At 35.2% G+C, this 14,747-nt stretch overlaps 1 protein-coding gene across 2 annotated transcripts in view; it reads right to left on the reverse strand.

The window, feature by feature from the left end:
• Positions 1-14,165, reverse strand: part of Klc (kinesin light chain) — a 261,355-nt gene extending 247,190 nt beyond the window's left edge. The window contains exons 1-2 of one of the 2 annotated variants that reach the window (XM_090399037.1): positions 13,783-14,165; positions 2,027-2,265 (exon numbers count right to left, since the gene is read on the reverse strand). In XM_090399037.1, coding sequence (XP_090255163.1) covers positions 2,027-2,248 — 222 coding nt within the window. In that variant the 5' untranslated portion in view covers positions 2,249-2,265; positions 13,783-14,165. Of the gene's footprint in view, positions 1-2,026; positions 2,266-13,708 lie in introns of both variants that reach the window. The other variant, XM_090399036.1, reaches the window with a different exon arrangement.
• Between the last annotated feature and the right edge of the window lie 582 nt (positions 14,166-14,747).

The following is a 14,747-nucleotide window of genomic DNA, read 5'->3' on the forward strand; positions in this document are numbered from 1 at the left end:
AAATAGTTGCTAGTCGATTTCTAATACAAATATAGAGAAAATTTATATTTGTTGACTGTGCCACTCTATATCTGAATTAGTTCAAGAATTGAAGAAAAATCAACCCTCAACTATTTCTCGTTAATATGTTATTAATATATATAAAGGCCGAGTATATTTGACTTACTTAATTCACCCACTTTGGTTCGAATATTTTATGAATGGTGCAGTAAAAGAGATTCAGGCAAAATACAACTTTTGATTAACAAAAACAAACATTTAATTTTAAAATCACAAATTTTACACTTAAGTTTAAATCAGTAATTAAGATATCACAAACATTTTAGCTTCTCTGATAAGTACAATCATACAAACTCAGACAATGGTAAATCTGTTATCTCTAGTACAGTCTTCTTGCAGTTCCTTAAGTTCCAAATACAATAAAATTTGCAGTAACACACCTCTTCACAAACACTTTTAATCTTACACTTCAGCTAATTTTCACAATAGTTACTGTTAGCATAAGGAATTTCTAGGATGAAACTCACACACTTCTCTGTATAGGAATATTAATTTAATGGTTGGAATAATCTTACTGATAATCTTTTTTCTTCATCTACTTATACGTAAACACTTTTTATAACTGTAAACACTTAAACAGTATACGGCACTCATTAAAATAATTCTTCTAAGCAATAACTGAATTAATCATCGGTCACAAAACACATAAACAAAGTACTACCGATCACTCATGAAATAAGGCAACACACAATAATTCCTTAACTTGGGGTTTTATATGCACAGTTGTTCACTCTTCCGGCATTCAATTAATTCTTTAGACACTACAATTCTAAACACGACTAACGGTAAACTTCAATTTTACAGCCTCTACTATTCTCTAGTTACTCGATGCTTTATTTCAAGATTCTGTGTGTCCTTGACAGGTTGGTCCTGAAATTAAATCTAAACTCAAGTATTGCTAGTCTATTTAGTATTGACTCAGCTGTCTTCCGTAGCTATAATTGTTATTCTACAACTTATTAGTTAACCGCCTCTCGACTAGTAGATTTTATTTAGCTGCTTGAGTGACTTGCCGACTCGCTATTATCGCACTGTGATTCCCGAATGCTCCGATTCCAACCTAATGCCAATCCTCTCCTTTCTATCTCTCTTAATAATAAATAATTTCCAGCGTTCTCCCTTTTTATATCCATTCTTCCTGCCTAAATTATTCTCGTGATTTCTTTCTAAAACTCTTTTCAATAAGCCTTCTCCCCATGTGCTGTTCCAAAAACGTGCTCGCTCACTTACATGTCTCCATGACAACAAAACAAAACATAATAAAATTGAGGTATTGCACAACGCTAAACTTCAACAAATAGGAATAAACAAAGAATATTTACATTTCAATTAATGCGCAGTTAAATTATCAAATACAGGTTCTTATAATATTAATATAGTAATGAATAAAATAGCTTAATAATATTTAATACAGTCTTTTCATTATTAATACATATATCTTGATTAAATAATTAAATATTAGACAAAATTAAAGTAGTCATATGAATATTAAATAATATTTACATCTAGCCTTTGTGATGGAAGATCATGTTGGATTCTGAAGCAATTAATAATTACTCCAATCTCTATATATTCAGAATCCAACAATATCATTAGTAGTACACTCCCACACCTTCTGTTTTATCTCTACTCTCCTTCCTAAAAATACTATACTCTTTACACTAGATTCCAGTCTACATTCTTTCAACATTTGACTAAGTGCAAAGGTTTCACCAATGCCAGTAATCTTAGGTAAAAATGTATTCATCAAGGCAATGAACTCATCCCCTTTGTTCCTCTTTGGTGACTAAAATCGAACTTAGAAAGTCTTTCTTCAGGTGGCCTAGTGCTATGGATGCAAATGTCACTTCATAAGGCTATGCAGGCCTATGAAAAGTTATTATATTAATAAGAGTATTATCAACACATTCTTAATTTAAAAATAAATATTTATAAAAGATTAATATGAATGGGACTGTCAAGTTACCTGTGCTTCTCCAAGTCCAAGTTCTAAAGATTCTATACTTTTCTTAATAATAGATGTTTTATCTTCCATGAGATTATTAGTATCTCCTTTCTCCTGCTGAAGTGCCCGTAGAGATGACAGTAATCCTGAAAGAATGGAGTTGTGTTCATTTTTCAAGGCTTCAAGACCCTGGATTACAGTCTTTGTACTATTAATTATTTCTTCCTGAGTCATTTGTGTCATTTTGCTGATGCTGTTTCCTAAAACAGTAAATAAAAGAAAATATTAAGCATTATACATTTTAAAAGAGACAGGATGAACATACACTATCCGAAAAGGTCATGGGACAAATGCAGATATAAACACAGCATGCATTTATTCACATAAATTAATAAACTGTTCTGTCTTCAGTCGTAATATTTGTTTCAACGCACTGTAGAAGGTTTTAGTACTTTCTACAAAAGTTGGTGGCATTGTGTTTCACTTTTCCTTTTAATGCATTAAGAAGTTCAACTAATAAGTTATCTTGGTTATAATCTAATTTTGCATTTCATTTTATCCCATGGACACAGTGACAGGTTCAAGTCAAAGCAGTATGCTGACCACTGTAATGGTGTAATAAAGACTTTCTGTTGCTTCTGACATGGTGCAATAGAGTGTTTTAAGGCATTAGAGTTGTACAAATAAAAATGTTAATCTAGGACAAATAAAATTATTCACAACATATGGGAGGAATCTTTATCTGGTCGATTTCAATCGATGGTGAGTTAGCCGATCGCATACGGAGGTAGCAGGGTTTTTTCTCCTGGAAACTCGGGTTTTTCATCCCGCATACATACAAATCGGCCCTTCAGAACACACGCAATTTACAGACAAAAATTACTAGTTGTGGTGGTGTTGGAGGTGGGCGGTAGATGGCGTTGATTCGTAGTAGAGGTAAGGTGTAGAGACAGTTGAAGATGTCCTCCCGCGATGAGTCTTCGGACTCCTTGGAGGTATCAGGAATAATAATAATAATAATAACATCAAAATAGGATTTAGCAGATGTGAATCCCATACTACAAGTAACACCATATCATTATATATATTGGGGGAGCACTAGCGTAATGCACAGTAGTAGCTGTGTTGCACACGTCCTACAAATAAGTCTTATTTTAATGAATATTAGTAATTTTAGTAATTACTTTTGGTTACATCTTATTTACTTTACGCTGTAAAGTTGTTTGTTCATTCATTCGTTCATTCCAGAAATTTAATATGGGATATTGTTTAGAAAGCATCATTTCATAGCACCAATGAAATGATGCATACAAGGAAAACGGCAACCAAGACTTCCTTGCTCACCGAGTTTAACATGGGGGATTTTGTATGACATATCAGGTAACCAAAAACATTTGTGTGGTTTTCGGTAGAGTTTGCTACAATGACTTGTTTTATTCTGTAGTGGTTTGGAAAGCACAATTTTTTTATGTGCATCATAAGGCATGGATATGTATCAGTCAATCGGTGTGCTCTAACTTGGTGTGTAGTCTTTTTCTGTACCTTTGAACCCTTTTAAAATGGCAGTTGAACCTCGTGCAATTTGGGCGTGTTTGCATTACAAATTTAAACTCTGATTCAAAGGCTTCAGAATTGTCTCATAAAATATGTGTGGCATTTGAAAAAGATGTGGTAGCAGAAAGTACTGTGCAGAAATGGTTTAAAAAATTTGTTTCTGGTGATGAATCACCTGAAGATGCACCACGTTCAGGAAGACCTTCCATTATTGATAATGAATTACATGCTGCTGTTGAAAATAATTGAAGATTAATGTGGCGAGAACTTTCACAAATGTTTAACATGGGTGGTGAAACAATTCGTTTACACTTGCATCAACTGGGAAAATCATGGAAGCTAAGCAAATGGGTCTCATATGCATTATTAGATGACAATAAACATCAAAGGCTATCAAGTTGTTCTTCACTTTTTTCATGTCATAAAAACTATAAATTTTTGGGTTACTTGCTAACATGTCAAGTCACGAAAAATGGATCTTGTACTCTAACAGGAAGCAAATTTATCACTGGTTGTCACCAAATGATCCAGTACCACCCACTTCAAAAGGCACTGCTTCATCCCCAGAAGACTGTGCTTCGTGTGGTAGACTGGAGCTGGTATTGTCCACTATGAATTTCTCACTGCAGACCAAAGAATTACTGCCGAGATCTACTCGATGCAACTTGAGCGTGTGCAGGATGCGTTATTTCAGAAACAGCCGGGATTAGTTAATCAGAAAAAAGTGATATTCTTAAAGGATAACACAAAACCTTATACTGCAAAACTTACCCGTGAGAAGATTTGTGATTTAGGATGGGAGATACTCCCCCATCCTCCATATTCTCCTGACACTCCTCCAAGCAATTATCACCTTTTTTTTTGGCGCTAGATAATCATCTGTGAAATACAGTTCCGCAATAAAACAGATTGAATTGGAAGTTAATAGGTTTATTACTTCTAAAGACAAAATGTTTTATAAAAGTGAAATATACAAACTTGTATCTTGTTGGGAAGGAGTTGTAGATTGTGAAGGTGCTTATTTTAATGAATAAAACATTTTATGAAAATTTATGCAGTTGTTTAATTTTTATTATGAAAACTGCACAAGCTTTTTTTTTTTGTTACCTGATAGCATATGTTCTATGTATTCATTACTAAGATTGCTTTTTACTCATAGTATTACTACTATTACTACATAGCATTACTACTCATAGTAGTGAAACTGTTAGTTTGCTGACGGGAGAAGTGACAGTGTTGGCTATTTTGGCAGGAACAAATGATCTGAAAGGGAAGAAATATGCAATGAGAGAGGATATGTCATAAATGTTTAGTGTGCCAGTCCAAGAAATGAGAGTCATGTAGAAAGTGAGAAAATGAACTAGAACAAAAGTGTGTGGGGGGGAGGGAGCAGGAAAATGAAGTAATAAATATTAACGATGAAAGGAAAGATAATGAAAGTGTTCTGGAGAATTTGGGAGGTAGTGAATATTAGTGCACAAAACATAAATGAGAGCATGAAAGAAGTGGCTGAAGGTAATGTGGATGATGAGGTGATAGTAAGGAGTGAAACAGTGTGTTTATGTGGCATCCTTCGCAAGACAAAACAGGAGCTAGAACTACTAGAGAAACAAATGTCGTGTGATGTAGCAGGTGGGAGAATGAAAAAAAAAAAAAAGTAAATGGAAAAACTGGGAATAGGGAGCAGGTACTGTATGGAAATTCAATAATAAGAGGTATACATAATGAGAAGGTGGCAAAAGCATGTTTCCTAAGTGTAAAGATCACTCATAGTAGTGAAACTGTTAGTTTGCTGACGAGAGAAGTGACAGTGTTGGCTATTTTGGCAGGAACAAATGATCTGAAAGGGAAGAAATATGCAATGAGAGAGGATATGTCATAAATGTTTAGTGTGCCAGTCCAAGAAATGTCGAGTCATGTAGAAAGTGAGAAAATGAATTGACAAATGTTAATGATATAAGGAAAGATAGTGAAAGCAGAAATAGTGAATGATAGCATTATCACGGAGGTTTAATAGAATATTTACAGCAACGAGAAAGGATTAAAACTAATTTTAATGCTTCTGATATTTTGTCTAAGCCACCAAGATCTTCAGGGATTACAAATAACTTTTATAACAACACACTCAAATACAACACAATATTAAGTGAAACATGTGGGTGACTCTAAATTCCTATCTAGGTGGTGCATCCTCTATGAGTGTTTGTAGGTGGCCTGGGATGTAAAGTGGGAACTCTGATAATTAATGTTTCCCAAATTTTGGAAAGTTTTATGCAACCATATTTATTTAAATTCGGTCGATTTCTGAGTGCTGCCGCAGATTCTTAAAACGGTCTTTCTTTTTTGAATTTACTATGATGGAGCATGGGGGTTTTTTCTTCAGGAGATCCTGTGGGTTGTATCGAAAACATGGATTGCAAGGCCAGATTAACCATAGTTGTGATTGCAGAAGTTGCCAAATGTGGAATTTTCTATAAAGAAAGGTTTATGTTGAGTTTTAAAGTTGGTAATGATGACAGACTTAGGAGTCAACTTGGAGCAGTGCCATGGCTTGGGAAACTAGAAAGAAAGAATGTCAGTAGTGCATGTGAAGTGGTCAGAGACTGTATATGAAAAGTCAGGAGGATAAACCAAGTAAGGATTAAGTGGATGAGTAGAGATGATATGAAGCAAGAGCTCAATAAATAAATAAATAAATAAATAAAAAACTGGAGGGAATATATAGAAAAAAAGAGATCAGCATACTCATTAGAAGTACAAAGTGCAAGCAAGGAGGGTGACTAGTATAGTAAGAAAGGCCAAATGAGGTTATGAGAGAAAATTAACTAAGCAGGCTAAAGTAAATCCAAATGTTTTTTTTTTTTTATTATTATTTATCAAGTAAGAGGAAAAATAACTATGGTGGGATGACTTTAATCAATGATGATGGCAACTGAGTTGCTGAGTGATCATTTTGCAAGGTGTGTCATCCAGGTGGACATTTTGCAGTATCTGATGTGACAGAGATGCATATCAAAATTGAGTAGATAAACATGAGGCGTTCAACATATTGAAAAATATTGATGTGAAAACAGCAGTGAGACTGGATGGCATGTCAGCCTGTGTACTATGCGAATGTGCAAGAGAACTGGCATTGTCCCTGATGAAGTTGTTCAATCTAAGTCTTAGCTCTGACAAGATTCCAAGGGACTGGAAAGAGAGTAGGATAGTTCTATTACATAAAGATGGCTCCAAGACAGAAGTAGCAAACTAAAGACCAATTTATAAATTAAAGATGCCAAGAAATTATATTCTTGGTTTAATCCTTTATCCAAGTGTAAGCAAACGAAGTTTGCGTGTGACGTTACTTCACGACTGGGCAACTTGTATACAGAGACTAATGACTTCACATCACTTGCATTATGGTTACATGCAAAGCACATATCCTTGTGGACATGTATAATGTTATGCATTATGGAAGGAGCCACTATCCAGACCGATTTCAACCTTTATTGCAGTCCGATCAGTGGAAACCAGACTCAGAAGTGATCTCATAAAGACCAATTAACATATCAGGAGTGGCTGTTAAAATATAGGAAAAGTTAGTTAAAGGTAAAAAAAATCCAACAGTGGATATATAGAAATACGATACTCTAAAGTGGGCAGCACAGCTTTATAAAAGGTAAATAATGTCTAGTAATTTATTCACATTTTATAATAAAGTGACAGTGGAATTGGATAAAGGAAATGACTATACCATGATGCTGCTGGACTTCACAAAAGCATTTTACAGAATACCATATTGAAAACTATTAAAAAAGTTGGAGCAAATGGGAATGGATATGATGTCATTGCATGGATAGGGGGGATGGCTAACAGACAGACACCAGAGAGCAGTATATGGTGGAGTGGAATTGAGAATGAGGGCGACTAGCGGAATACTTCAAGGTTGCACAGTCACATCCATTTTCTTCCGAGTGGAAGAGATGTTTCATTACTTGGTAGAAAAGTAAACTAGTTAAATCTTTTGGACTATCATAGTATTTCGTATGTCTCTTTGAGAGCATATCACAAGAAATAACAATTACGTATTATTTCAGAATAATATTTCAGCTTGAAAATAAGGGTACAATCATTTAATTTTTCAATAGGACAACAAGGGAGAGAACAAGAGAGGCCCCCCAAGATGTTGAGCAAAAATGTAGTTAACAAGGATGTGATAATTATGTTTGTTATTTGGAGAGTGAATGATTGGAATTATTTTATTACAGATAATTCCAAGTCAGTGAATGAGATTAAGAAGTCATAGCAAAGAATCTGAACTCTGTAGAGGTGCCTGGATAATAATATTTCAATAGTTTTCTATGAACAATTTTCTTTTAAACTAATCATATTAATTGAGTCAGAACTCCATAACCTAGAGAAGCAACACAGAGGACCACTGACTCAATGTTTAATCTACACACTCCCAGAATACAACATAAGAAAGCATTCTCTTAGATACTGAAATTTTGGACTCAGCCAACCAAAACTATATGATAAACGTGTTCTGTATTTATTTTAATACTATTATAAAATTGATAATTGCTGACTTATTCAAAGGCATGCAGAATTTTCACTTTAAAAGCAGTACATGATGGTTCTAAGGTGCTAATTAGACCTTATTTGGATTTCTGTGCACAGATCTGGTCACCTGAGTAGATCGGTGATAGGGAAACATTGGAGAGAGCGCAGAGGTGAATAACTAAGACTGTCTCAGGACTCCTGAATATTGAACCTGAGAACATTAAGGGAATGTGATCTTCAGAGGTTGGAGGGGGAGTGATATGATTGAAATGTATAAGCTGGTGAGAGGAGCCCATGAAATAGATACAGGGGAATTAATGCATAGGATAATAGGTGATGTAAGACCTAGTGGTTGTCCCTGAAGGCTGTACAACAGTCATGTGAGTAAAGAGGTGAAAGAGTTTTTTGCTTGGCAGGTGGTGAACGAGTGCATTGCCAGAATGGGTGGAGAATGCTCCAACATTGAATGTGTTCAAAGCAAGGTATGACAGTTATTGTGGTCTGCAAGTATTCAAACTTCTGCAATCCGTCTTTGGACTCAATGGAGGCTTGGAAATAATACTAATACTGTATGTAGAATTACAGGACAGGTGAATGACACACAGAGAAGCCAGCTTTGAGTAGGCAGTACACCATTGCATAAGAATTCTAAGGATAAAAATGTTAGGAGTGTGTGGAAGATAGTAAGGGATGTTTGAAGAAAGCAGCATTAGACTCCTCCTGACCCCTATATACACAGGATCAGGAAGAGAAATCAAGTAGAAGTTATAAGAAGAAGCATCATTAAGCAGGAGTTGCAAAAAAAAAAAAAAAAAAAGAAAGCAATTTTTTCTTTTTATGGGAATCCCATCCACAAGAGGTTGGTCAATCTAAAGTATACTAGTATCATAGATAGCATCTGGGTTGTAAAGGGAAAGATGATCAGGATGCTCATGAGCAACACAGACAAAAAAAAGCTAACCAGTATAAGGAAGACAAAAGCAGATGAGAGAAACTAGCTGCGCAGACTGGGATACTGTCACTATGTGGCAAGTAAAAGGAAGACTATACAAGGATAATTTTAATAATGATGATGGGAACAAAAAACAGACAAAATAATTGAGTTACTAGGGTGATCACTTTGAATGGGTGTTCAAGTCTAGGTGGATACTGCAGTGCAATATGTGCCACTGACTGATGTGAGAAATGAGCTGGATGAATTGGTGATGTTTATGATACTGCAAAACCTTATGGGATTAGATGGTATACTGGGCTATGTATTACAGGAATGTGAAAGGGAAAATCAGCAGCTCCTCTGATAAAGTTGTTTCAATTCTTGTGCCAAGAGAGTGGAAAGAGGACAAAATGGTTTTATTACATAAAAGAGACACAGATAGCAGTAGCAAATTATAGCAAGTTGGTAAAAGGCAAGGTTTAGGAATAGGTGGACAGGAATATGATACTCTATGGTGTGGGGGGGGGTCATGCCTTAGTAATTTACTCATTTTATAATAGTGACAGTCAAGTTGCATAAAGAAAATGGCTACACAATGATGTTGCTGGATTTTGCATAACATGGAATTCTGTCAGTGATAGGGATAAGAGGGAGGCTGATAACATGCAGGAATCGATCCGAGACTATTGGTGTACAGCAAGGCTTTATACCTGAGCCAGTGTTGTTTAATTTGTACACTGATGATATATAAGAAACAAGGCCACCCCTAGGAATTTTGCCGCCCCTTTATCTTATTTTTCATATAGTTTATGCCAATTTTGCTGCCCCGTGTGCCTCCAGCTCTGACAGCAAATGATTTAAGGGGAAAAATTTGGATTTCCAATGATACAAAGCTAGGAAAAGCAATAGTTAATCAAGATGTAGAGATCTTGTAGGACTTAAACAGGCTGGCATTATGGTAAAAGGATAATGGGAAAAAGATAAAGGGATGTGATAAAAACATAAGCTCGTAAAAGAGATTTATAGTATTGATACAAAATACTTCAATTTCATGATGGGAAGGGAGAGAGAGAGAGAGAGAGAGAAAGGGAATGGATCACCTTAGAAATACCGTAGGAGTGTGGATTAGCTTGGTATGAGAACTAATTATTTGCCTGAAGGGTGGTGAATGTGTTACCAAGGGTGAAAGATGAATTCAGGTAAGAAATGAATCATCTGGTGTGAGACTACTCTCCTATTTATTAAAGGCCTGAAGTGGCTTGAAAAATTGGTTCTATGAATGAGATAAAAAATAAATAAATAATAAATAATAAAATAAAAAATCATAAATTGATATAAATAGAAAAAAATCCTTAGCCTATCCATGGAATGAATGCACTATAGGTTTACACGAACTTTTCATGGCTGGAAGCCACATAAAAAAAAATAAAAAAAAAGTGATCAATACTGTGAAATTGTCTATGAAATGCTCCCTATGAGGACAGACTCAAGATCTGGGTGTTACAGAGGCTAGCTGATGGTGGAAAAGAGGAGATATGATAAAAATAAATTTTTAAGAAGAGTTATGGTATTTTCTTGAAAGACTAATTCATGAGAGTAAGAGATAGGACAAGGGAGGCTCACTCTGAAGATTGTTTAAGAGTGTGGTTTTCAAGGACCTGAGGACTAGACTTTTGCATAAAGGGTAGTGTTTGCATAATGGATTACTTGAGGAAGTTTGCAGTAAATGAGTTCAAGGAGATGTATTTTACGAATTGTGTGGATGATGGTTAGTGCTGGCCTCCCACAAATTTAATTTCACAGAAACATCATAGAAAATAATAGTGTCAATCCATATTTAAAAAAACCATTAAAAGAACCTGCTTCACAAAAAAATGGCTGATCACCTATTATTTATTGTTGTAGTCTCATTACATACTTTATATGTTATACTTTAAATAAACTCAAAAGCTCTCCATGTGAAAATGACTCCTCAACAAACAGTTATCTTCTACATAACTGAAACATGCTGCACTATTAGTTTCAGAAGTACAAATAGCGAAGGGTTTTTTTTTAACATTATTGTACAGTTCATCTTCCTTAATTCATATTGAAGAAGATTACTTGGAATATCTCTGCTGGATAGACTAAGAAACAAAGTCATTGACTAAAACAAGAAATAACAATAATGGACAAAATCCAAGAAAGAAGACTTCGATGGTTTGGCCATGTGACCAGAATGGGAACGGAAAGCTTACCAACTAAAGCCCTGTATACTGATGGAAGGTAAAACATCCAAAGGGCAGCCTAGAATTAGATGGATAGACAAAATAAAAGAGGATCTGGAAAACCAAATCACAACAAGCAACACCAAACTGGACAGAATTGTTTGGACTCTCCAGGGTCAGACAGAAATAGGAAGCGTTCATTCAGCCTCATCATCATCATCCACAAAGATGATGGAAGAGAGAGGAAGAATTCATTAATTACAATATTATGGCATATACCATTAAAAAATTGAGAATAACTAATAAGACTAAGAATAAAATCAACTCATAGAAAGAAATCAGGATTAAGGGTGTTGGAAGTTTATTTTGCACTTGGTTAGACTATAATAAATTTAGCTTAATCCTTTATCCAAGTGTAAGCAAACAAAGTTTGCGCCTGAAAATATCTTCAGGACTGAGGTAAGGTGGTGCAACACCAGGCAACTTCGAGCAAAGGTAAACCAAACTCCATCACTCCTTGCCTCAGTATCTCCCATAATGCAAAGCACATCTCCTTGCAGACATGTATATTGCTATGCATTAAGGGAAGGGCCACTACCCAGACCAGTTTTGACCTTTATTGAGGTGTATTTAAGTAAAGACCTCTCTAAAAATTATTACACGATCCCAAAAGATTGCCCAAGTCAACTTTGTTCCACTCAGTGACAGGCTCACCCCATTGCCAAGAAGAACTTCTCAGCATTGGCTCTACCCAGTGGCAGGCTCACCCCACCACCAGACAGAACCATAATCTCAGCGGTGGCTCTACTCAGAGACAGGCAAAAACCTACCCCAAGCAGAGCCTCTCATGTATCGAGCATGGGAGGCAGACCCATGAGGTCTCATCATTGGAGGGCAGACCCAAACGTGGAGATACTAAGGCAGAAGCAATAGGAGAGGTCATATTTACCTATACAAGTTGCCAACAGGTGTACCACCTTATTATTGAATTACTCTGGATTTAGAGAAAGATGTTGGAAGTTTATGTTGCACTTGGATAGACTATAATAAATTTAGTTTAATCCTTTATCCAAGTGTAAGCAAACAAACTTTGTTTGCTTACACTTTATTCAATAATAAGGTGGTACACCTGTTGGCAACTTGTATAGGTAAATATGACCTCTCCTATTGCTTCTGCCTTAGTATCTCCATGTTTGGGTTTGCCTCCCATGCTGGATATATATGAGAGGCTCTGCTTGGGGTAGGTTTTCGTCTGTTTCTGAGTAGAGCCACTGCTGAGATTATGGCTCTGTCTGGTGGCGAGGCAAGCCTGCCACTGGGTAGAGCCAATGTTGAGAAGTTCTTCTTGATGACGGGGTGAGCCTGTCACCGAGTGGAACAAAGCTGAGTTGGGCGATCTTTCGGGATTGTCTAATTTTTAGAGAGGTCTTTACTTAAATACACCTCAATAAAGGTCGAAATTGGTCTGGGTAGTGGCCCTTCCCTTAATGCATAGCAGTACATGTCTGCAAGGAGATGTGCTTTGCATTATGGGAGATGCTGAGACAAGGAGTGATGAGAGTTTGGTCCACTTTTGCTCGGAGTTGCACCACCTTACCTCGGTCCCAAAGATATTTTCGGGCACAAACTTTGTTTGCTTACACTTGGATAAAGGATTAAACTAAATTTATTATTAAATCAAGATTAAATTTTTTACTGTACATGTAACATATGGAATTTATTAATATTATGCAAAGTACAACAGAAATATTAGTATGGAATAATTATCCGAGATTGAAAAGTAAAATCATACCAAGCTGAGTATCAAACAGGTTTTACACACATGAAAATAATCAGATAAAAGTGAAAATTAATCTCATAACATACTATGTAAACGAAATATCACATGCACAATATCCATTTTCCTTTACTAGCATATAGGAAAATTCTAAAAGTGCATGTCAATAACAGATCCAGGAAAATCCAAACCCATAATACCATGCTACAGGGAAACTGAAACCTATGTACCAATCCCTCATTATTATCCAGAGTAGAGAGTACACTACACCCCCCCCACACACACACACTCTTAGGAATATTAAATACGCTACTGTTACGGGATAATTTCGGTGAGACTGTCTTTAATCTTACCAGTCACAATCTTAAAACAACAGTTGTGTTCAAGGTAGTGGTGTTCTTTCCGTTCGTGGTATATATCAAAAAAGCATGGAATTGCATGCTATGAAAAATTACCAAGGAAATTATCTGTTCTTCGCTATTAATTCTTTTAATAACGTTGAAATCCTCACAGCATGAGTTTTTATTCATTTTTAAATGCTACGCTAAGAATTTCTAACCAAATATAATTCAATTAAAATTAAAATTTAATTTAATTAATTAAAATACGCATTCTACAAAAATAAATAACCATTAAAAAAAATAAAGTATTTCAAATATTTTAGTTTAAATCACTTAAGAGTATACCTGTTCGGCTGAATCTCCCAGAAGTGATAATACCCGATATTACCTGCTTCAACAACATTTGAGAAGAAACTTACCTCGAAGAATGTCAGTATGGTAAGTTACTTCTTTGTTGCCTTTTTGTTATAATGTTTAAGTTTCAACGTAGCGTTCCAGTTTGTGGTCACAAACGGTTGAATCATTTTGCGTCCACGTCACAGAAAACTAAACCAAGACATCAGCAGGCTACCTTGAAACTAATTAGACATTTACCACATCGCAATTTGTATATCAGTAAATTTTTTTACATTTCTGAGACGTAAAAAACATGTACAAATTCGTTATTTTATCCAACGGTGAAATATCTTGAAACTATGACAACGTCAACAAATAATTGTCAAAAAACGTACACAACTCGCATACCACACACACCACTGAACAGCACGATACTCAGCTCCATCACCCACCACATTTTACGATGTTTCAATCTTAGTATTTTTATTATTAACGACTATTAAATTTCCTGACACCTAGTGGACAGCGACCAGTGCATCTTAAATAGTTACGAAGCCAATCTTAACGGATTTTAATCATGATTTTTCGTTTCAACGTTATATAAATATATAACGTTTCAACGTTATATATATATATATATATATATATATATATATATATCATGTGTCTGATTAAAAGAAATTAATATATATAACAAATAGATTCAACATATTTATAATAATTATATACATATAAATAATATGCATATACTGTTTGAGTTCAAGTCGTCTCTCATCGTTGGCCTTTTTTGAGTATAAATGACGCTCAGATTCAGCAGAGAGAGAAACGAGGAAGAGAAACAGATTGCATGATAGCAAAAGAGATCTTAGGTTGACTAGTTTCAGCTGTTGGGGGTCTAAAACGGCCGTTTGACTTTTTACTCATTAAAGAAAAAGCCCAAAAAGGAAAATACACTAAAAAACCTAAAAAGAATAAACAAATAAAAAAAGAGAGTACATTAAAAATACTATAAAAACTAGTATAACGAAGAATAAAATCATGTAAAACA

Source organism: Typopeltis vanoorti, chromosome 10, assembly GCF_054136105.1.
Source record: "Typopeltis vanoorti isolate ZY-2024b chromosome 10, IOZ_Tvanoo_1.0, whole genome shotgun sequence".
Taxonomy (NCBI): domain Eukaryota; kingdom Metazoa; phylum Arthropoda; class Arachnida; order Uropygi; family Thelyphonidae; genus Typopeltis; species Typopeltis vanoorti.